This window comes from Thamnophis elegans, chromosome 6 (assembly GCF_009769535.1).
Source record: "Thamnophis elegans isolate rThaEle1 chromosome 6, rThaEle1.pri, whole genome shotgun sequence".
NCBI classification, from domain to species: Eukaryota; Metazoa; Chordata; class Lepidosauria; order Squamata; family Colubridae; genus Thamnophis; species Thamnophis elegans.
The window spans coordinates 84,094,264-84,118,291 of NC_045546.1; the positions used below are offsets into that span (position 1 = coordinate 84,094,264).

At 37.2% G+C, this 24,028-nt stretch overlaps 1 protein-coding gene across 1 annotated transcript in view; it reads right to left on the reverse strand.

Moving 5' to 3' along the window:
• Positions 1-5,430: 5,430 nt before the first annotated feature.
• Positions 5,431-24,028, reverse strand: part of LOC116510591 (cadherin-12-like) — a 30,411-nt gene continuing 11,813 nt past the window's right edge. The window contains exons 2-6 of the mRNA XM_032220200.1: positions 21,758-21,894; positions 17,705-17,826; positions 14,461-14,578; positions 9,180-9,431; positions 5,431-5,930 (exon numbers count right to left, since the gene is read on the reverse strand). Of these exons, the coding sequence (XP_032076091.1) occupies positions 5,431-5,930; positions 9,180-9,431; positions 14,461-14,578; positions 17,705-17,826; positions 21,758-21,894 (1,129 nt within the window). The remainder of the gene's footprint in view (positions 5,931-9,179; positions 9,432-14,460; positions 14,579-17,704; positions 17,827-21,757; positions 21,895-24,028) is intronic.

The window sequence follows — 24,028 nt, forward strand, 5'->3', positions numbered from 1 at the left end:
GGAGGTAATTACACTCAGCTGATGCTCATTAAGCTCCTCTCCAGATTATAAATGAGACTGCTTGTGCCATGCCCTTCTTGCAGAAGTCAACGTTAGGGACTAACGAGAAACAAACTTGGCAGGCTGGATTGCTGCCAGAGTTTGTCTGAATTGCTGCCAAGGTTTGTCGGACTTGCTGCCAAAGTCCTTATCTGTTTGTTTATTTGGCTTTCAGCCAACGAGAGTCTGGACTTATTAAAAAGCATTCTCATTTACGTTTGTCTTAGCTTTCGTTCCTGGAAGGAGGAGGGCGGGGGTCAGAACAGTTCACTAAATTTGTATTGTTTATTTTTTGTGCCTAAGTGATACTGCCTGTATATAAGTGTGGTTGCCAATTTTCTAATGCAAGTAGTTGTAATTTTTTTGTTCAGAACTAGATATCTGGATATTTTTTTCTGGTTGATAGAGGAAATTGTTCTTTCGAGTCTCTCTCTCTCCAATGGTCAGAGATTTGGCTGTGGTTTTGTTTAAAACAGAGGCATTCAAACTTAGCAATATTAAGACTTGTGGACTTCAACTCCCAGAATTCCCCAACCAGCTATGAGCATCTGAGTGATTCTGGGAATTGAACTCCACAGGTCTTAAAGTTGCCAAGGTTGGTCCCCCCCCTGCTTTAAAATGAGGTGAGGAAAAAAATAGAGGGATTTCCCTTGTGAGATCTTTGAAGGAGCCAACTCTTCAAATTCAAAACAGTTTTTATATTTTAAAAAAATAAGACTAGAAATGGCGGAGGCTTTCTAACAAATTATTACAAATTTCAAGATATTGCATGTGTCAGGTCTGCAATGTATGCCTTTCCAAATGCTCATTTTCTGCACTCATTTATCTATATTTAAAAGGGGGGAAAACGAAAGGCTTTGGTTATCTAAGCAGTCACCATGATCATAAATTATATGTTGAAAGAGGTAGCACCTATTCAGTGAGAATCCAATAAGCCAATAAAGATACCATGGTTTGAAATATTATTAAGAATTATAGAATTAATTTCCTGCCCTCTCCAGTGCCTCTTTATGACCCAAACAGAAAGAAAAGATAAATGATTAAAATGATGTTCCTTCCATAGTAAGCTTATAAAAGGTATGGGCATTTCCAAACTGTCATTATTTCTTTGATATTGCCATATAGTTTTGTCCTATGGCTACAGTGCTCTATTGGGAAGAGAACAGGTTTCAAGAAAGGCACTCCCGTGCTCTGGGTAGGAGCCGAGGTGGCGCAGTGGTTAGGGTGCAGTACTGCAGGCCACTTCAGCTGACTGTTATCTGCAGTTCGGCGGTTCTGATCTCACCGGCTCAAGGTTGACTCAGCCTTCCATCCTTCCGAGGTGGGTGAAATGAGGACCCAGACTGTGGGGGCGATATGCTGACTCTGTAAACCATTTAGAGAGGGCTGAGAGCCCTATGAAGCGGTATATAAGTCTAACTGCTATTGTTATTGCTATTGCTATTGCTGTTTTTAGCACCACCAAAGGATGTTCTACATAAAACAATCCTGGCTTGGCCTTGATATATACAACCCTTCTATGTAACCCTTTTATGCAGAATGCTGTACATATTTATAACCTCCGTATGTGATGGATACTGTACATAATTTCATAGTACAGAAAATATTTAACCAAACATTGATGACAATATATGCGGAAACACCCTGATATAAAATCTTAGGTTTACCCACCTGTGATTTATTTAAGTGTAGATTTTGGAAGTGATGAACATGATGATATAAGAAAGCTTGATTGAAAAAAAATACAGTCTCTAAAAGTTATGCAACCATTTGAAAGTTAGACTTTATCTGGAGTTCAAACCTCTCTAATAATATTTATTATAGGTTTGTCTTTTCTTTTTCTCCTTCATTATTACATTTTTTGTTGTGGCCTTTCTTCAAATAGCTCAAGGCAGTATCACTTATTCTTGTCTAACCAAGAAAAATTGAGCCAAAATCAACCAGGAAAACTTCAAAAGATGGCCATGTTCCAAGAACTCTGTTGTAAAGCACTACACAACAACTAGCACAAAGCCGCGTGTGCCTAATGAGGTCAAAGCATCCCAATCCCAATCACACTGTCCCCAGAGAGCTCTCAAACATTACAAGTCTTTTCAGGTCTCTGCAGTAGAAGAGTGGAAATTACACTTGTATAATTGGGTTTAATTTGAAGCAATTAAAATTGTTTCAGCTACAGGTTACAGCAATCTATTCACCTGTACTTTTCACCTCTCATTATAACAGTGAAAAAAAAAATTCCCCATGTTTCTGCACCTTTCTATTTTTACTATTCAGAAGGGATTTACATAACATATGACTATACCTCAGTTATTAAATTAAGCTGAAACAACGAGGCTTAATATACGCACAAAGATAGAAAAAAAAATACTGAAATATTCACAATGGAGGAATGGATCCTGAAGGTGGCAGAACTTGACAAAATGGCAGGGTTGACCTGTCTGATCAAGGATACAACAGCAAATACTTTTATAGAACCCTTTCTGAAAGGGGAACAAATGAATTGGCGTTTCATGGATTTACTGATTAAAATAGGCTGAATATGGGAAGAGGAGAACCAAGTTGTAACGTTAAAGTGGGAGGAGAGAGAATGAATTTGTAATTGCTGTAAAGAAGTTTGGAAGTTGCTTTTTTTTTGTATATCCTTCTTCTGCCTGCAATGTCCTTCTCCTTTTTCTTTTCTTTTTTCTTTCTAATTCTATATAATTTCATCTATCTTTTACTTAAGTGAAAAGTTTTAATAACACAGACACACAAATACAGACAGAGATAAAGACAGACAGACAGATGGACACACACACACATTGTCCTGTCCACCTCTAAAAAGCACCCTCTACAGGAGGCGGCAGGAGAACGACGTGCCTCACCTACGTCAGGAATTTTTCGGCTTTTAACCCTTGCTTAACTCTGCTCGAGTGATCATAAAAAGTCAGACTAGATGAGGCACGTCGTTCTCCTGCCGCCTCCTGTAGAGGGCGCTTCTTAAGAGGCCTTTTTAAACAGTTAAGCACTAAGCAGAGTCCTCCACGGTGACTCTGGCAGCAACTAGCTCAGCCTGACCTCAACTCTTGCCTTTTTCCTTTTACATTTTCTTTTCTTTTCATGATGACAGTGGTGAGGCTCTGCCTCCCTGCCTCCCCTGACTGCACGTCCCTGGTAGAATAGAAGAGAAGCAGAAGGCACATATACCTCAGTTAGGTGTTTGGAAGAGGCAAATACTAAATGTTTAACTATAAATGAAGACATATTTATCAACTCCTCATGTAATCACAATCTTCCTTTATGCCCGCAACTCCTATATTTGCCACACTTTAATACATGGAATTTAGTTATCGGGGACTTTCCGACCCAGAGATTATAGTCTTTTGCTTATTATAATTGTGAATGGTTTAAAAAGGAGAACACTGATTGCCAATTTTAATGCAGTGGTTCATTCCAAATTCCTCTGTAGGAAATAACTACATAATGAAGCCCCCCCCCCCCCCAACCACCAGCAATTTTGTTACCACTTTCTTGATTTGGAACCAGGGAATTTACTTCTAGTACATATGTCTATTATCCATTCTCTGGGAGTGTTAAGGATGGCAGGATTTATTTATTTATTTTGCTGAAGTATTCATCTGTGTAGCCTTTTTTGATTCATCTTGTCAGGTATCTGAATCAGTTCATGATTTTTTTTTAAGGCTGCAGAAAAAAAATACATTTTTCTATGAATGTGCAGTTATCCCAAGTTGACATTTTTTTTGCAACTTTTCCCTATATACTTATTGTTTGGTATAAAATTTTGAATCATGTTGTTCACCTATTTTACAACAAAGGCTTGAACGATCTAAGTTTAACCCAGCAAATAGTACACAATCTGTCCATTATTTTGTACTAGTGTGTCAAACAAGGATAACCTCAAGAACACGATTAAAACCAATAAGATCATCTAATGATGTCAAGTTCTGTTAAGCCAAGAGTTAAAAAAAAATAAGTAACACTCATATTATGATTCATGCTATTCTTATGCAGATATTTCTAGGATTTAATTCATATTTCTGAAAAGGGAAGCCATGACTGAAACCTGTTTAGGGATATTGTGTTCCTAACTATATTATTTCATTGTTTCTTACGACCAGAACTATTAATGAGCATCAGAATAATAAACAGGGAGAAATGAAGACGGTGTTCTTGTTTTTTCCTGTTGTAGAAAACAAATGTGAAATACATTATTTTATATGTACAATTTCACCAACTTACTCGATTGATAAAAATAAAAAAAACAAAACGAAGAACAAAAATATAGCCAGCATATAACTTGAGATGGTTAAATCAGTGTTTCTCAACCTTGGCAACTTGAAGATGTCCGGACTTCAAGTCCCAGAATTCCTCAGCCAGCGAATGCTGGCTGAGGAATTCTGGGAGTTGAAGTCCAGACATCTTCAAGTTGCCAAGGTTGAGAAACACTGGGTTAAATAATCCCCTCTATCAAATGCCACAGAACAGCTTTCCTCTAAATAACAGGAACCTTATACAATAAGCGCACCAACTAATTAGGCAACAGATATGTCTATGCGTACTTCTGTATCTCATTTTTTTTAATTCTTGGGGGGGGAAAAAAGAATAACATTTGATAAACATTTTAAATATCCATTATTTCAGTTTTAAGACTGGATCTTACAACTTGAATTGGAATACTTGCTTTTTCAAAAACAAAAAAATTCTCTCTGAAATGTAAGCGTAAGAAAGACGTCGTCCTATCAGACAGTCTGTTTTCTTGTTTTTTTTTTTTAAAAAAACATGAAATAAAACCACCCCTCCCAAAACAAACCTGACATTTTCCCCAACAAGTTTCGGCCACTGACTGAGATTCTACTCTCTGTCCTACGCTGTATGTTTTAAAAGAATCAGAAGTCAGCAGATGTCTTTTTGTGTCTCCAGATAAAAGTTAGTGTCCTTTCTTTTATCCTGTTTTTTTTTTCCTTAATTCTGTTGCTGCGGTTATTTCCACTTTACTGGTAAGAGTTTCAATAGGCACTTCAGTGGAATTAAGAAAAAATCTACCACCAGAATGCCGGAAAGCTATACTTTCTGTTTGTTGTTATCGATAAATTGTAGCTAATAGGCCCAAGACAGTCTCTGTGTGACTTCAAAGTAATAAAGTTAAAAACAAAATAAAATAAAATAAAACCCACCCACCACCATCAAAGCAACAGCAACGAAAAAGATAGTCAAACAACATTCTTCCCCTGAAAAATAGTAAACCAATATCCATGGTATCATAAATAAAGGAACTCGCTGGGAACAGCTGTTGTCTTTATAATCAATGGAACTTGTTCTATAAAGCTTGTTTTTTGTGTGTGTGTAAAACTAGTGGGTTTCCTTTTCCTTCATGTCCTCCTCCACTTCCGGCTAAGTGACTTTATCTGGATTATAGCTTTCTTCTTCTCCAAACATTTCTGCTAACACTTTGAAGCGTGGTCCCCAGTCACTCAAATAGTCATAGTCCTGATCTGCTTCTGTTGCAACAGAATCTATAGAGCTGAGAGATTCAGCTACAGATCCATTCCCTTCGTAAGCATAAGTTGCTAGTGAATCATAAGGGGGAGCGGATGGATCGCCATCGTTTTCCCTTAGCCTTTGATTTATGAAATCTCTAATATTTGTGTTGTCCTCAGTGGGTGGTTTTGATCGAGGCAAGCGGAGAGCATCTGGCTTGATATCCCTGCGCATTTTGTTATCCTCGATTCCTTTGGGGTTCCTTAAAGCCCCAATGTCGAAGGCCTGAGTGTCTTCTTCACCCCCTCCTTCATCATCATAATGAATGACGTTGTCTCGGACATCCTCCTTGGAGGTCATTAAGGTGTCTTTTTTCTTCTGCCGTCTCAAGGCCACATAAAGAACCACAATAACTAAGACAAGAGAAAAAAAACAGAAGCCGATTAGGGAAAGGAATTACTTTTGTCAGTCAACTTCATATCATCTTATAGAGCCGAGGTGGCGCAGTGGTTAGGGTGCAGTACTGCAGCCACTTCAGCTGACTGCTAGTTCTGCAGCTCAGCGGTTCAAATCTCACTGGCTCAGGGTTGACTCAGCCTTCCATCCTTCCGAGGTGGGTGAAATGCGGATCCAGATTGTGGGGGCGATATGCTGACTCTGTAAACTGCTTAGAGAGGGCTGAAAGCCCTATGAATAGAATAGAATAGAATAGAATTTTATTATTTGTATGCCGCCCTTCTCCGGGAGGACTCAGGGCGGCGAACAATTCAAAAGGGGGAAAAGGGGAACATAAAAACGAAATACAAATAATAAAAATAGGCAACAGTCGCACAACCATACATGTCGAGAGGGGAGGGAACTCATCAACCCCAGGCCTGCCGGCAAAGCCAGGTTTTGACGGCTTTTCGGAAGGCCTGGAGAGAGGTGAGGGTCCGAATCCCTGCGGGGAGTTCATTCCAGAGGGCCGGAGCTGCCACAGAGAAGGCCCTCCCCTGGGTAATAGCCAGGTGGCATTGGCTGGTAGATGGCACCCGGAGGAGGCCAACCCTGTGAGATCTAATGGGTCTGTGGGAGGTAATTGGCAGCAGGCCAAGTGAAGCGGTATATAAGTCTAACTCCTATTGCTATCTTCTATGATCTAAGAACTGACTACTCCAGTTCCAAATATTTTTCAATCTACACTACCAGGGTGGGGGGACAGTCTCACTGCTAATTGTATTCTGAAAAATGCATCTCTATTTTCCACCTTATACACACATACACATGTTTGTGCATGCACACACCACACCCACAAAGTGTGTCAGGAGATTACTCCTGCTGTTTTTAACGTGCCAGAAGAAATTCTCATAAGGATCTCAATTATTGTAGTAGAGGGTCACTGCTTTTCCTTGGGTGACAAAAAGCTTTACTGCTATTTTGGATCTCAGAAACCTTGCAATAAATATCAGCAGCCAAGGAACATTTTCTCATGGTAATAGTTTTATGCTTAGCCAATAAGATGGAATAAATGAATGAGCTCCTTGTTCTGTTACTTTGAGCAAACCCATTAGAGAAAGAGCAGAATCCACAATGGAGGATCCACCATGAACCCAATCCCACTGGATTCCCTCTCCAGAGTGAAATGATGAAGGAATATTTAAATTTTGAGGGAAGGTTTTTTTTTCCTTTTTCCCCATTCATGCCAACTGAGGCCCAATTAATTATGCCACTTCAGGATAAGAGGTGTTCTAGGTTCTTTTCCGGAACATGTGGTAGGAATATGTAGAGTAGGTATAGAACCTTTTAACTTTGCTGTATTTCTGACATACGTATGAGATACTTCTTTGATGCTCTGTTTTCAATATCAGAGAAGTAATACTGGAGATTTCTCCATCAAGCACTGAAGGAGACTAATGGAACCTTGGGTAATTTAATGTCAGTCTCTTGTACAGAAACTTTCTTGTTTCCAATAGCTGTTGCAGAATCTTTTAAACTTTCTTTAAACATTTGCATTACCTATATATAAAAGACTGGATAAGAGGTTGGAAAAATGAGGAGGCTATCTAGACGGTATCATCTTACAAATTCATGATGGTCCCTATGACGTATGGTATGTTAGAGGGCAAATGCCATGGATTTCAAAAAAGGCTTGTTTTCAGGCAAGAACTACAGCCCTGACTAATATATCAGCTGTCATATACATAAGCAGGCAATGACATTGCCGAAGATATTACAAACCTTCCATCATCAGTTCTAAAATATCCAGATTTCTTTCCTGTATCCTGCACAAAATTTCAGACCATCTGTACAAAAGCAATGAATGGAAGGTGAGTGTTTGCATTGCGTTTGCATTATCTCAGGGGTGAAAACTACTTAAGAGCCAAGGTGGCGCAGTGGTTAAATGCAGCACTGCAGGCTACGTCAGCTGACTGCAGTTCTGCAGTTCGGCTGTTCAAATCCCACCAGGCTCAAGGTTGACTCAGCCTTCCATCCTTCCGAGGTGGGTAAAATGAGGACCCGGATTGTTGTTGGGGGCAATATGCTGACTCTGTAAACCGCTTAGAGAGGGCTGAAAACCCTATGAAGCGGTATATAAGTCTAACTTGCTATTGCTATTGCTACTTACCTTCACTTCACAAAGGTGAGCGTGCAGGAAATCCTGCTTTATAGCTAATATAAATTGCACATCACAGCTAATCGTTGGAAATACTGGTTTGCCTGAACGGTAGCATTTTTTTATTACCAGTTAGGATGAACAGATAGCTTTTTTTTACTACTGGTTCGGGCAAACTGGTCCAAACTGGTAGCACTTCACCCCTGCATTATCTCCTGTGTGAAGATAATTAATGGAAATGATCCCCCTCAGCTTCTTTGAAATTTCCCTGTCCTTCTTTGCTAAAATTTCACCCCAATTTTTATAATTAAGTACTTCTCCTTGACTCTTCTCTATATGTGAAGAAGGATCATCATCAGATGGGCCTAGTGAGTGCATCCAAAATACTACTCATCAGTGTTTATGTGATTATTGACCCCATTTAACTAATGCCATTTTTAACAAATTAAATAAAAGATTATACATTTGAGTATAGACTTAAAAAGAAATTAATGCAAAACTCAAAAGAGAAACTCTAACAAAAGAAAAATAGCTCAACTATTCAAAGATTGCCCAGCACTATTTTAACCCACTATTGTAGCCCTATTTCAATGTTATCATATCTTGTATAATCTTACATATTACAATAAAAAGGGGGGGGGGAGGAAAATTATTCAGGGTAAATGTGTGTCTTTTATTGATAATGGATGTTTCCTGGATGATGAATGTTTATTTAAATTAAAATTTAGTCAAGGAAGAACATTCAAGACGAGATTTCATCATTTGACGTAGTTATCATATGTGTAGGATTCATCTTTACAATGTTTCAGTAAGATTTGAAAATGCTTATTCAATTTCCTATTGAAATGTTCCCAAATTCCAAAGTAGGGCTACATTCAAACCATTGGTCAGGGCTTTGGTTGATGAAATTTCTCAACACAACTAAAAATTGAGTGGAAAGCAGTAGTTTGTATCCAGCTAATCTTTTCATTTGGCCCATCTGAAAGTTATTCCATTCGGGGTGGGGTGGGGGAGTCTCCAAATATCTATGGTAACACAATTTACTTTATGCAAATAGGTAAGTACTAACCTAGGAGTATAATAATGCACAACAGGATTGCAATCAATGCTCCCGTGCTGAGTCCAACAGGCAAGAATATTGCTTCAGCATTACATGAGAGGACGGAGCCATCAGAGTCACATCTGCAAACTCGGATTGTCATTGTGTTTGTGCTGCTTTGTTTTGGATAGCTACTATCTTCAATGACAATTGGAAGGAGATAGAACTCTTGCTGTCGACGGCTGTAACCACTTCTGCCAGCTACAATTCCTGCTGTGTTGTCTGAAAAAAGAGGATTGAGTTACTGTTCTCATTATCATAATGGCTCAGAAATGGCACTGAGCACAATTTCTTGTGAAAATGCAGGAAATAAAAAAAAAAATAAAAGTTCTAGAGAATGGCCTAAAACATTATGGCTCACGTGTAATTGTGAGCAATGACGTAGCCTTGTTTTTTCTCTATTTTACTAACCTCCAGCATCATACAACGAATAAGGTGATTTATCATGGGCCAAAATTATTCTTGTACTAAAAAAAAAAAAAAGAATGGGTGGTGGTGGTGGTAATTGAATGATTCCCTCTTCCCAAAATACTTTAACAGGGATGTTTATTATTATACAATTGTATCACAGCGGCCAGTTGTTTCGCCGGATTTGGCATTGGTTACTAGTCGGGCCCCACCCAGGAGCCTAGGACATCGTCACATATTTTCACAATATGTGTGCAGATCCAAGCAGTGCGGCTTTTGCATTTGAGTGATGGTGATTTTGTCAATTTTTAACTGTTCAAATGTAATTCCAGTGCTTTTGGAATAGCACCCAGTGTGCCAATTACCACTGGAATTACCACTGCTGGTTTGTGCCATAGTCGTTGAATTTCAATTTTTAAGTCCTGGTATTTTGCGATTTTTTCATGTTCCTTCTCGGCGACCCTGCTATCACCTGGTATTGCAATATCTATGATTGTAACCTTGTTTTTCTCAACCAGTGTGATGTCTGGTGTATTATGCGCCAGTATTTTGTCTGTTTGTATATGGAAATCCCACAAGATCTTGACCATTTGATTTTCAGTGACTTTTTCAGGCTGATGTTCCCACCAGTTTGTTGCTGTTTTAATATTATAATTTTTGCACAAATTCCAATGGATCATTTGTGCTACTGAATTGTGCCGCAATTTATAATCAGTCTGCACAATTTTTTTACAGCAGCTGAGTATGTGATCAACAGTTTCATCAGCTTCTTTGCAAAGTCTGCATTTGGCATCATCAGAGGATTTTTTGATTTTGGCCTTAATGGCATTTGTGCGGATAGCTTGTTCTTGCGCAGCCAGGATTAGTGACTCTGTGTCTTTCTTTAATGTACCTGTTGTTAACCATAACCGTTTGTTCACTGTCCACTTTATCTTTTATTTTTTCCAGAAATTGGCCATGCAGTGCTTTGTTCTGCCAACTCTCCATTCTTGATTTTATCACATCTTTTCTGTATTCTTGGGCCTTCAGTAGATTTTTGTTCTTTACTTCAATTAATAGATGTTCTTGACTTTCTTTTAAATAATCAGCCAGTGCATGTTTTTCTTCTTCAACTGTTTGCTTCACTTGTAATAATCCTCTGCCACCTGATTTTCGGGGCAGGTATAATCTATCAGTATCACCACGTGGATGTAAATTGTAGTACATTGTCATTAGTTTCCTGGTTTTTCGGTCCAAAAGGTCCAAATCAGTTTGTGTCCAGTTGACTATGCCAGCTGTGTATCTTATAACTGGTATTGCCCAGGTATTTATGGCCTTGATTGTATTTCCACCATTCAATTTAGATTTCAAAATTTTCCTAACTCTGTTGGTGTACTCTTGCCTGACAATAGTTTTTACTTCTCCATGCTTGATGTTATCCAACTGCAGAATGCCTAAGTATTTGTAGGCTTCATTTTCATTGCATTTAATTAGTTGGCCATTGGGCATTTCAATTCCCTCACATGCAGTGATTTTGCCTCTTTTTATGGATACAGTGGCACATTTTTCCATGCCAAACTGCATTGAAATATTGGTGCTGAATATTCGGACTGTGTTTGTCAATGATTGGATTTCTATTTCTGACTTTTTATTATTATTATTATTATTATTATTATTATTATTATTATTATTATTTTATTGCAAAGTGCTGAAAGCTACATGGCATTTTTCTAATATTCATCTTCTCATTATTTTGTTGCCTTCCTCAGCATCCCCATTTGAAAGGCTCATCATGAAGCCGAGGTGGCGCAGTGGTTAGAGTGCTGTACTGCAGGCTACTTCAGCTGACTGTAGTTCTGCAGTTCGGCTGTTCAAATCTCACCGGCTCAAGGTTGACTCAGCCTTCCATCCTTCCGAGGTGGGTAAAATGAGGACCCGGATTGTTGTTGGGGGCGATATGCTGACTCTGTAAACCGCTTCGAGAGGGCTGAAAGCCCTATGAAGCGGTATATAAGTCTAACTGCTATTGCTATAAAGATTTTTCCACATGACATTTCCCTAGGAATATAAGTGACATGTGGGAAACCATGGACGGTACAGAATAATCTAAAGCAGGGGCCCCCACCTCCGGTCCATGAACCAGCACTGGTTCACAGTATGCCAGCAACTTGGCTACGGGATGCAGGTAGCAAGAAAAATCATGTCCCTCTGGTCCATGGAAAAACCTTTCTTCGTGGAATCACTCTCTGGTGGCCGCATTGCTCTAAAGTCTTCCTTTGCCTTCTCTCTCTTTCTCTTTAAAGAAATACATTTCTTTCCCAGTAAAATGAAGGAGAATGGTTAACAAAAAAATGACAAAGATATTTTTAGCCTGGAACTAGATGTCATGTTAACAGTTTGCAAGTTTATTTCTCTATGAGCAGCAACTAAACAAGGTGGAAATTTGCCCTGGGAGGCCTTCATGTCATACATTTTACATTATTAAACATTAAAGGGGAGGGAAAGAAGAGGAGGAGATTCAGAGCTGATGTCAATCTCACCTGTGCTTTAACAGGAGTCCTCCATTGTATCATTACCCAAAGTGTTGCATTGAAATAAGACAGAAAATAATGCAACTCTCCCCTTCTTCCCCAGGCAAATAACAATTATTGTAACTCTTACTATACAATCCATCTCAGTTTGACAGCAACCTTGTCATTGAATAGTAAAAATAAGAAAAGCCAAACTACCACAAGAAGGAAAAATGCCATCTTTTTCCCTGTTTCTTGTTTCCTTACCCCTATCAAATCTCCTTTTCAAATGATTTCCATTTAGTGCTTTTTAGGGAATAAAAATAATGGCTTATTCTTTATTTGGTTAATTTCCACTGGAGGCACATTTTTCAAACGGTATAAGATTTTCCCCATCAATGTAAAGATATTTAAGAACTCTCTAACAAGAGACTTGACATGACATACTACAGGCCTTTAGTGCATTGTGATGTTCATATAGCATTTTTCAGTACATAAATATCGTAATTTTTCAATGAGTAATGTATACACTTTAAGCAAATGAATTGTTCCAAATGAGAAATATAGAAATGAAAAGGTTCTTCATTAACTGAGGAAGTGTGAAGCCACTGGTACATACGAAATTATAAAGTAATTTATCAATACACATTGAATATCACAAATCTAGTAAGAATTAAGAAAGTATTTGAGAATTCAAGGTCAGGTTTGTGAGTAATTCATCTATCTCTTCAGATGTGTCCTCAAAGTCTTTGCTGGCATTTCTTCTCTAGAGAACAGAAACACAGAATACTTGGGGTTGCATTGCAGTGGGCTTAGAGATAACAGTGGTATAATTAAAACTATTTAAAAATAACTTTCTTAATAACACAAATAATAAAAGAATCACAGAGCAGCAAAATGAAATTTTCGTAGCATCCACCACAAAAAATGGTGGTTGGGGATTGAGAGATAAAAATGAAAAAGCAGGTTGAAAACATTAATTTCTATTAAATTCCCTTCCTAATTTTCCATAGCTTTTTCCAGCAAATTCTTCATCCTAAATCAAATTCACTTCTATACTCAGAACCCAGGGAAGCTAGAATTGATGCAGGTTTCTGGCAAAGTCCATTTGCTTTTTCACAGAATTAGTAGTGAAAGGGTTAGATAAACCGTAGTTGTACTTCTCTTTAATTACTATGCCAAGATTGTTTCCTCTGTATAGTATATTCTCTTTAGGACCCAGCTTGCAATTTCAGGATCTGATCTATCCTCTAATACAATGTTTCTCAACCTAAGCATTTTTAAGATTTGTGGCTGTCAACTCCCAGAGCTCTGTAGCCAACAGGTTGAGAAACAGTTCTCTAATCCAATAGATAATAAATATTGCCTGTGATCTAATGCTATTTGCATCATTTTGATGAAAGCAGGAAGCTTCTGTAGACACCCATGCTCTGTGGGCAATTTCTGCCATTGTCATGATCAATATATGTGCTATTGCCTTTTTGAAGATTCTGAGAAGGGAAGGGATAAAACAGGTGAATTCTCTTACTGATTTTCTTCTCACTGTGTCCTATATCCATTTTTGTTGTTATGTCAATTGAAACCAAAGGTTCAAGAAACAGGAGAATTCAGAAAACTCACTGTTCTAAAATAAGCATTGGCATTATGTTTAAACTTACTAGTTTTATTGCCTAGAATTACTAGAAGGGGAAAAAAATGATCTGTCTGATTCTTTTATAGTACTCTGGATGGGGCCTTTGAGATAAACCAGATAGGTCATCCCTTTGAGCTAAACCTTTGAGGTAAACCAGACTAGAAACCAAAGTTATGAATGATAATACTAATTTTATTATAAGGTTACCATAGCATAATTTTTCCAGTCTGAGTGTGCCTCTTCATCTTTAAGGAAACTATGGGAGAATAAAGCCTAAGATCTCCCTCAAATTATACTTCTGCCTCAGATCCAGATTTTGCTTATCTAACCATTGTCGTGGTTGCAGCTCTTTCTCCGGTTCCTCAAGGTTATTCCTGCAGCCTAATCACTGTGGAACATCCAGGGAAATTGCCAAATTTTTCCCTCTTCCTGAAAAAGACCCTTCTCATACCCCACAGTGCATCATACATATTATATTAGCCTGCCATTCTCATAGTATTTGGGAAATCATTATTATAACCCAACTACTTACTTTAGACATGTTGACTAGAACTGAAGTCATCCTACAACGCATTTCATCTATATAAAACAATTCTTTTTTCCCCCTCAGCATCTAAGAAACAATTACACTTTGAAATAATTCACCTTCACATGTATAAATGAATAACAGTAGACAAGGACAGACTGGTCCCATAATTGTTTGAAGCATAAACCATCTTACTTGTGAAATCGTGGATTGTGAAATTTGGCTTTGTAGTAACTTCAGGAGATAGTCGAAAAGAAAATTTTTGCCCAGGAGGAGACAAATCCTTATCTGCCGCACCAATAACCTGAATTACCTAAACCCACAATGGAATTAAAAAAAAATGTATGAAAATAAAACAATTTGATAGTTAGATAACACAATAGAAGTAGAGAGTGAGATATTAACCCTAAGCTGAAATGTGGTTATTTTAATGAATAAGACCAGCCAATGTAGCCTAACATAATAATATTTATTTAGCAGATGTGCATGCTGTCCATCTCAAAGAACATTACTCTGCAACATGATCCATCTTTAGCAATAAGTTGCATGTGACTATTCCCTAGTACTAAGGAGAAATGTCCTGACAATTAGAACAATTAATCAGTTGAATGACTTCCTCCAGAAGTTGTGAATGCTCTAAAACAGGAAGGTTTTAAGAAGAAATTGGACAACACATTTGTCTGAAATGGTGTAGGGTTTCCTGCTTAAGCAAGGGGTTGGAGTAGAAGACTTCCACAGTCCCTTCTAGCTCTGTTGTTCTGTTATTCTATTATTCTTCCTTTATTTAGAGATATCACTTAAGAGAAAGAATTTCTGAAGATATTAACAGTTGGCTGGAGCATGGTTAGAGGGCATTACATTCATCTTCTGAGGTTGAATGTCCGCCTTATAACATTTGTGAATGTGCTTTTGTAGTAAAACTTGTAGGCTTCCATTAGTGATGTGACAAAAGATTTATCCTATCCCTTCAATTCTCAGAGAGAGAGGAGAGGATTGCAAAATTGTCAGCCTTCTTCGCCCAGGACTGGCAATGTTCCATTTTGAGGCCAATCTTTTTTATTGTTTTGGAGATTTCTTGTTGCGTATCTACTCTATGTTCTAAGCATTTCACAGGAACAAATGCCATAAAAGGGACACATCCCATACAAGAAGTTTCCAGAAACAGATCTTTAAAAATAATGTATGGTATATACAGAGGAGAGTATCTTGTGTCCTTTGAGCAACAGTTTTGTACAAGAAAAAACTATTAGAGCTTATGGGATTTGGAACCTTACATTTGATTCCACATAGCTTGTAAAACAGGACTGAATTATGGACTATAACAGGCCAAAATGTGTTGTCTTTATCAACCTGAGTATATTTCAGCCTATCATTTTTTTCCTAAGCTGACAAGGCAACTATAGTTTTTATAGGTTTGGTTCTAAGGTAAACAGCTTATACTCACACAAACTCGGTTCAGGAGTTGTCTAAAGACTTATTGTATAGTAGCTGAATATGTCTTTTGAAGGCCACTGTTAATTTGCTGAACAATGAATGCATTTTCCATTATAGTTCAAAAAGTAACCTGATATGACTTGGAAGAACTTTGGTCCCCATGCAAAAAAAGTAATTTATATTATTGTGCAAAGATAAGTGACACAACCTATTTATTTTTCTAATGTATTCTTTGATGGGCTATCATACATGATAGAAAGTATCTTTGACTTGGTAGGTCAAACTTGTATGCAGTGCACACCTGATGAAAAATATAAATCATGACCTGAATGATTGAGAATCTACACAGACATCTAGAACTTTCAGATTGTCTGTATTTATCATTCATTGCATTTTTTTTTGGTCTGTTGTGGAACTTGGGGTATCTTTTAAGAGCATGTCAGTCCTTCTTTGTTGAATTTTGAGGTTTTATTACATTAAACTACAACTTGAAATTCTTGGCTTGACTTTCATCACTTATAATATTCAGTTCTAATTCACCTTTTCTGCAAGAGCCCGTTGTCTACAAAAGTCTGTATGTAATAATGGATTAGTTCTGTATAAATAATTAGAGGCTCCAAAGTCAAATAATAGCAATAGCAATAGCAGTTAGACTTATATACCGCTTCATAGGGCTTTCAGCCCTCTCTAAGCGGTTTACAGAGTCAGCATATCACCCCCATAGTCTGGGTCCTCATTTCACCCACCTCGGAAGGATGGAAGGCTGAGTCAACCCTGAGCCGGTGAGATTTGAACAGCCGAACAGCCGAACTGCAGTCAGCTGAAGTAGCCTGCAGTGCTGCATTTAACCACTGCGCCACCTCGGCTCTATGTTAATAAATTAATAAAATTAATTTCATCTGGAGTTAAGCCAGCTGGTGATCTTAGACATACAGTAGCCTAACCTGGTTCAGATTTTACTGTTTCTGAATGATAAAGATGGGAGTGATCTTTGACAAAATATTACTTTTACACCACTAATTGTCTACTATAACCACAGCTAGTTAGGGATTTAAACCTCTTGGCAAGAGATACTGTATATATTCACAGATCTGCTGGGTCTTAAATACTTTTAACATTTCTATATAGATTTCTCAGCTACTGCATATCATAGTGGTTAGAATGACACTGGCATGTGGTTTATAGACATCAGTTTTGAAATATTTATATTTGTTTCTGAACTCAATGTAAAATCCTATTATTTTATCCACAAGGCCTCAAATATTATTCAGCCAGGATATCTGATTTTTTTCTCTTTTTTCTCTAGACTGCCCATAATTTGCAGTCTTCATTCATGGATATTATCTTTAGCCATCTCCATTAAGAAAACCTAATTAGCTATATACACAAAAGACAACTTATTCTGCACTAGCTTCTGGATTATGGATTTCCCTGCAAGGAGCATGAGGAACTGAACATAAAACTAAGTCAAAATAAAAATTGAAGCATAGTTTCACTGGCCTTCAATAGATTTTTGCATTGCTTTTGCTGCTCCCAGTTCTACTGGGAAATTATTATGGGAACATAGATACAATAATTATAAAACCACCCTCCACTGTCAGTATGCAATATAGGATTAATTAAACTAATCTGTTTTTTAGAGTTGTGGCAAATCAATATTAGGCACCTATTTTAGATTGGTGGGTGAATCTTAAGAGCACATTCTAAATTTTCACATGAAATGGCATAATATCTTTTGCGCATGGACAAACTATCCATTTGCCAAGAGAAACTAGTCAGACAATATACAAATTCATTTCTTATCACTGGACAATGCACTTCCAAACAAATTACTGGCTGTAAGAATCAATGATTAATAAGCAGATAAATAAAACAGTAAATTATAGAATTTCAAGTAGGCTTTTTAAAATCAGTCTCTATACTTTGCTAACCATTATACTGTGTATTATTATATCCACATAATAAACTAGACTGCACATCTAATATTAAAAAAAGAATAATATACCTGTCCCGGCCGTGCGTTTTCACACACATAAGATTCATAGGGTACTGTAATTTCTGGAGCAAATTCATTGACATCCAAGACATTTATGATGACATTAACTTTGCTGGTCAAGAGTGGATTGCCTATTAGGAAAATAATTTTACAACGGTCCATGAAATATTGGTATTGTTCTAGGCAATATTACATTGCACACAGCAATGAAAAATGGAAATGCTCATCCTTTTTTTGATATGTCCTTTTAGACTGATTTGGAAACTCTCTCATATGAAATGGACTGTGCCTGGTAATGATATAATGACTGCACAGAAAACTTAGCTATACAATTTGTCATATTTATTAGGAAGCACTTATCGTGTTTTTGTTCTGCAGGAACTGAGTAAATATTTACAGTGTGTAATTCATGCAAGGATTGTATTCTTCCTTGTATAGAGTGCAATAAATAACCAAGGAACTAGGATTAAGCAAGCATATACATACAGCACCTAACCAAACTATCATCACATTTTGTAGATAATGTACCTATGCATGGTAAACAATTTTCCATAAAGAGAATGCTCTTTGCCCCCCTCCTCGAATGGTATGGTTGTTGTGTGCTTTTAAATTGTGTATTGTTTGTTCATCTTTTTATCCCTTATCTGTATCCCCTTCCCTGACTTGGATTGTGAGCCACCCTGAGTCCCCTTCAGGGAAAAGGGCGGCATATAAGTGCAATAAATTCAATTCAATTCAATTCTTCATATGCAGCTCATATATTCCGAAGGCAATTCAGTTACACATCAGTTTTAAAAAGAATACCCGGAATATATAATTATAATGTTTATATGATATTACTTTAGCTTTTAAAGAGATTGTAGCAATCCCAATGACATGATCAAACTCAAGAGAACATCAAACTAAACAAGAAAATAATACACAAATATTCTGTTGAACACTGAGAAGTGGTGTGAATGAGGCAACCTGGTTGCATTTCGACCAGGATTATTTTGAGTTTGTGGTACCCTGGTACTCAACTCCTCTGAAATTCATCAAATTTGAAACTCAATGCATTTTGATATGAAAATTTTGTCCCAGTACTCATCATTCTGGGTTCTTGACACACAAGCTAGAACTTGTTGGTGTTGCCCTTCGACTCACTACATTATTACTTATGGGAAAAAATGGTTGCTACTCCTCATTTTTGGTACTCATCGGGCCTCCCAGAACCAAATAATGATGAGTACTGAAGTAGCACTATAAACAGTATACTCAGAAGCATGAGGTCTTCCATGAATGAAATAAATCCACCCCAGCTCTCGGCAGGTCTGTGGTTCTGGTCTTCAGGAAGTGATACATATTAATAATGTGGGTGCCTCATACTTTCACCCAAGTCAGCTTTAGAAATGAAATAAAAAATGTTGTAGAAGTTTAAATCAGAGTCTGGAGGCTATTAAGGTTTTGATGGAGAAAAAACAAACTTAGATGGGTTGGATGGAGTCTGTATATGTCTACAAACATCAGGGGTGAACACCTGTTTTAGATTTTACTACAACGGCATTGTCTGGCTACAAGTTCAATGTCCCCAGGTGCTTGTACAGGGGTTAAAATTAGGTGTAATATGATTTTAAGGTAGAATGAACTCTGTCAGGGAGGCAGAACATATTTTGGGTTGACTACTACAATACACTGCACTGCAATGAGTAAATTGGATCAGGTTAAAAATGAAACGAAACTTTATATACACATATTTAATTAATTTGATTTAAATAAATTCATATGCATCCTTATTTAATAATTTTCCCAGTTTTCTCATTATCCAAGGGCATGCAACTTTGATTTATATAAATCTTGTAAAAAAAGAATTTAGAATATATCTATGTCTATGTCTATGTCTATGTCTATGTCTCTGTCTGTCTGTCTGTCTGTCTGTCTGTCTATCATCTATCTATCTATCTATCTATCTATCTATCTATCTATCTATCTATCTATCTATCTATCTATCTATCTATCTATCTATCTATCTATCTATCTGCTGGAAGCAGAAACTACTCCAAGTTTTACATAGAACAGCAACACCTCCAGACATTTTGGAACTAGATGGAAAATAATAACAAAAAAAAAAGATTTTGAGAAAGAAAACAAGATTGATTTTTTGTCAAGCCTTGTATAGGGATGCTTGTTGGCAGTTATCAGTCAATAATAGACTCATTTAACATTTCTAAGATTTAAATGTTCTTAAATTGAATGTTCAAATTTAAAATATCAAAAAAGGAACTTAAACAAGGAAGGCAAAATAGTACACATCCCTAAGTACCTCCCTTTATTGAACAAAAAAAATAATATTACAGTATGATATAGAATTGATTAATGATAAGTAAAAGGCATGAGATATAGATTTTTCTATTAATATTTAATATCAATGAGATTCAGATAAAAATGAAACCAGAGCCTCCATCAAGGTGTTTGAACTAGATTTTTCTTTACCTAACTGAATTTTTAATATTTAAAAACAATAATAGGCAGATTCAGGGAAAGCATATTCAGAACAAATCCCACTGAAACCAATGGGGTTTATTAATCATAACCATGATACATTTCCAGCGTATTTAGTTATGATTAATTTTTGCATGCCATACTTATAATGTTCAATCAGTAATTATACAAGCTTACAAGGGCACTGAAATAGCTTCAATAATTGTTCTTGGAAGCCCGCTTGTTTCTGAGTCATCATTATATTGTAGAGTCACATACCAGTTCACTCCCCCCTCCAACAAGACAAAAAAAAAGACTATTGAAACCTAATTAAACAGAATAATCAAAGAAGAAAAAAGAGGCATTTAAAGTTATTAAAATATGACTGGAAACAAACAGCTGGTGACTCATAACATTGCAATTAAGGGAGATTTCTTTATGCAGAGTGGAAAACAGTGGATTAAACCCTTAGTCTGAAAGGAAAAGCAGTTCACCCAACCTTACAACACATTCTCTGTTCATCGTAAAGCCTCCATCACACTGTCCATATAATCGTCCCCATGGGGATGGAGTCCCTTGTGATGCAATAGGATTTTTGCAATCCTCGGAGGAGCAATCCTTCCATTCTCTAGGGTTTCTGTTAAGCCGATCAGATGTATCCGAGTAAAATTAAACCCTTTTATGTATCTCTAGACACATATATTAAAGGTCAAAAAAGAACAAGTAAAATATATTAATGAAGTTGCATGCCCTGATATAAAGCCTACTTCACTTTTCCAAGCTTCCAAGGTTGAGCAAAAGAGGGGGGGAGAGGGAGAGACATCATGTCTTCCTGTAAGAAGCAGATTGAAGAGGTAGTCTAAGAGACTTCCAATTAGAGGAAAACAGAGCAGAGATAAAGACATAGATAAAGAGGTGATCTGTGTTTGCTTCGCTATTTCCAATGTCTCTAGTGAGCAGTAGGACAAAACTCTTGATGCTTATGGAGTTGCTTCTACAATTATTCTTGGACTAGATTTGTAGCTACAAAGTATACCGAACTATCCCTGTCCACTCATCGCCTGCAATTGGAACGTCATTTGTTACTTTACACTGAAAACCAGAGGTCTGGGCTATTCTCAGAGAATGAATTACCTATATACATGGAGTAGATGGTAAATATGAGGCACACATCAATCCAAATTATAAACACACTATAGGGCACTAGATATGAGGCAACTGAATGAAAGTCCAGACTAAAACTAATAAGGACACTATTTTTTTATGCCCCACAAAAGGAGAAAGAGGAATCATGTCTGCAATTTTAGCCGCTTATTCAATATTTTCTCCCCTCAGGGCTGAGAACTCTAAGAATGGAATCATGCTATAGGGAATGAGGCTAATTACTGACAAAAGATATAGATTATTCGAAACGGATCCCAAAAAGATCCCTAGGAGTCTTCCCCAAAAAAATGTAGGAAATCTGCCGAATGAAGGGTTACGACGTGCTCTATTTCATAAGACAAAACAAAAGGCATTTTGCCAAATGATTGCATCAAAATGAACAAAACAATATAACAACGACAATTCCAGAAATGACATCTATCCAGTTTCTATTGTACTTACTAACTTTACTTGCAATTATTGAAAAATTGTACTGCGCAGTATTCTCTCTATCAAGTAACTCATTTGTGGCAATAGTTCCTTCCATTCCATCTATAGTAAAGTAGCTATCCATATCATTCTTCCAGTCTATGAAGTACCTGCAGATGTAGAAGGATGAGAGGGAAGGAAATAGAAGAAACAATAGAAGTTGACAGCCTCTAATCATTTACAATAATAGCATTTGGTGCATCTAAGTGGTTTTCTTATTCTACTCTTCAGAAGTTGTTTCTCTGCTTTGTAATAAAGAAGCAACGATTGCTTTAGAAGGCTAAATGGAAAACAATGAAAGATAGACTTGAGGGGGGAAAATTAACAGGGAATATGTAAACATTTTAATTGTATTTCCAATAAAAGCATTCAGAATTGTGTTCTGGAGTGCAGTTCCACAGCATTTCTCTTCGCCAGAGAGATCAAATTTTAGAACATTTTTTTTAAATCTCGCAATAATTTGGTTACTGTTGCTTCTAAATCCAATTTAAACACTTTTGCTGGCTGTCTTTTTTCTAATCTAGCAGGAATGTGTCATTTTCCAGTATGCTTCCACTGTTCGTTGTTTTTTGTTATTATTTTGTAGGTTTCCATCTACTTTGTTTGTTTTATCGATTGGAAGTGATTTTAATGGAATATAAACAAAAATATTGACTACTCTTGCACCTAAATTGAGTTTTCATATTATTATTTATTCAGAAATCTGAGGATTGGCATAGACAGGAAACGAATTACTAAATAAACTCTTGAAAAAACAAATAAGTCAATCTAATCTCAAGCACGATTAACCCATACGATTTTTTATTTGGGGAAGTATTTTAAATGTGTCATAATAAAGGCTGCCTGAAAAGGCAGGGGATTTGTGCACTGGGCAAACCTGGTAAGAATAGTATTACTATAAAAAAAAAACAGGTACCACGGATGTTGCTGAAAGATTAATGGCTGATGTTAGCAAAGGACTACTTCTAATGGTGTTGAATGTAATACAAGGAAAAACAACAACTACTAAGGATAATAGGTGAAAGGCAAACATGCAGAGAATTGCAACACATTGTATTACCATTATTTAACATAATAGTGTTTAAATCAGGCCCAGGATTAGTGAGGGATAATTCAGGAACGGAATCAGAATTTATTAACCATTTTTATTAAAGAATAGCTCTTTGTGCTAGAGCAAGTCGTTAAATTTGTGTGCATAGAAGACGGCAGTCTACAGTTTACACACCACCTCTTAAATAACAATAATAAAATAAATATAGAGGTTTTATAGTTCAATGTATGTCATGTGAATTTTGTTTTGGTTTTGTTCAGTTGGATGATTTACTATTTCTCATGAAAATTCAAATGTCCCTTCTGAATCCATTGAAATGTAATCTTAAATATGTGTTGATAGGAGTCAAGCTAATATCAGTGACAGCAAGCAAGTAAATAGATGTGTACCATGATCCGACAAATGTGCGCATGACAAAAGTGTGCTGACAAAACCGCGGTGAGAAAACCGTGACATCATAAATGCGCCCACAACATCACGCCGACAAAACCGTGCCCACAAAAGCACGATTTAAGTTAAGGTAAGGGTTAGGTTTAGGTTTAGGTTTAGGTTTAGGTTTAGGTTTAGGTTTAGGTTTAGGGTTAGGGTTAGGGTTAGGGTTAGGGTTAGGGTTATTAGGTTGTTATTAGTTGTTTGTTGAAGGTGCGCTTTTGTTGGCGCGCTGTTGTTGGCGTGCTTCTGCGCGTGCTTCGTCGATGCAATTTCGACCTCACAGTTTTCTCGCCGCAGTATCGTCGGTGCGCTTTTGTCATGCACGCATTTGTCGGTGAACCAATGTGTACCAATACAAAGTCATAGGTTATGAAGTGCTGGTGTTGCGGTGATATTATTACCGCAATAATATCGAAAATGAGTTAGGACTGTGTTCATGCTAATTGAAAGCAAACCAACCATACAACAGCTTAGCATAACTTCTGAACTGTGTTTATATAAAAACTGGTATTCTTTCAAGATTCAATTACAAGAGCCCATGAACTTCAGATCAATTAACCCTGAGCTGCCAAAAGGTCTACCATCGAAAAGTCCCTCACTACAGGCATGCAAGAGCCGAGGTGGCGCAGTGGTTAGGGTGCAGTACTGCAGGCCACTTCAGCTGACTGTTATCTGCAGTTCAGCGGTTCTAATCTCACCGGCTCAAGGTTGACTCAGCCTTCCATCCTTCCGAGGTGGGTGAAATGAGGACCCAGGCTGTG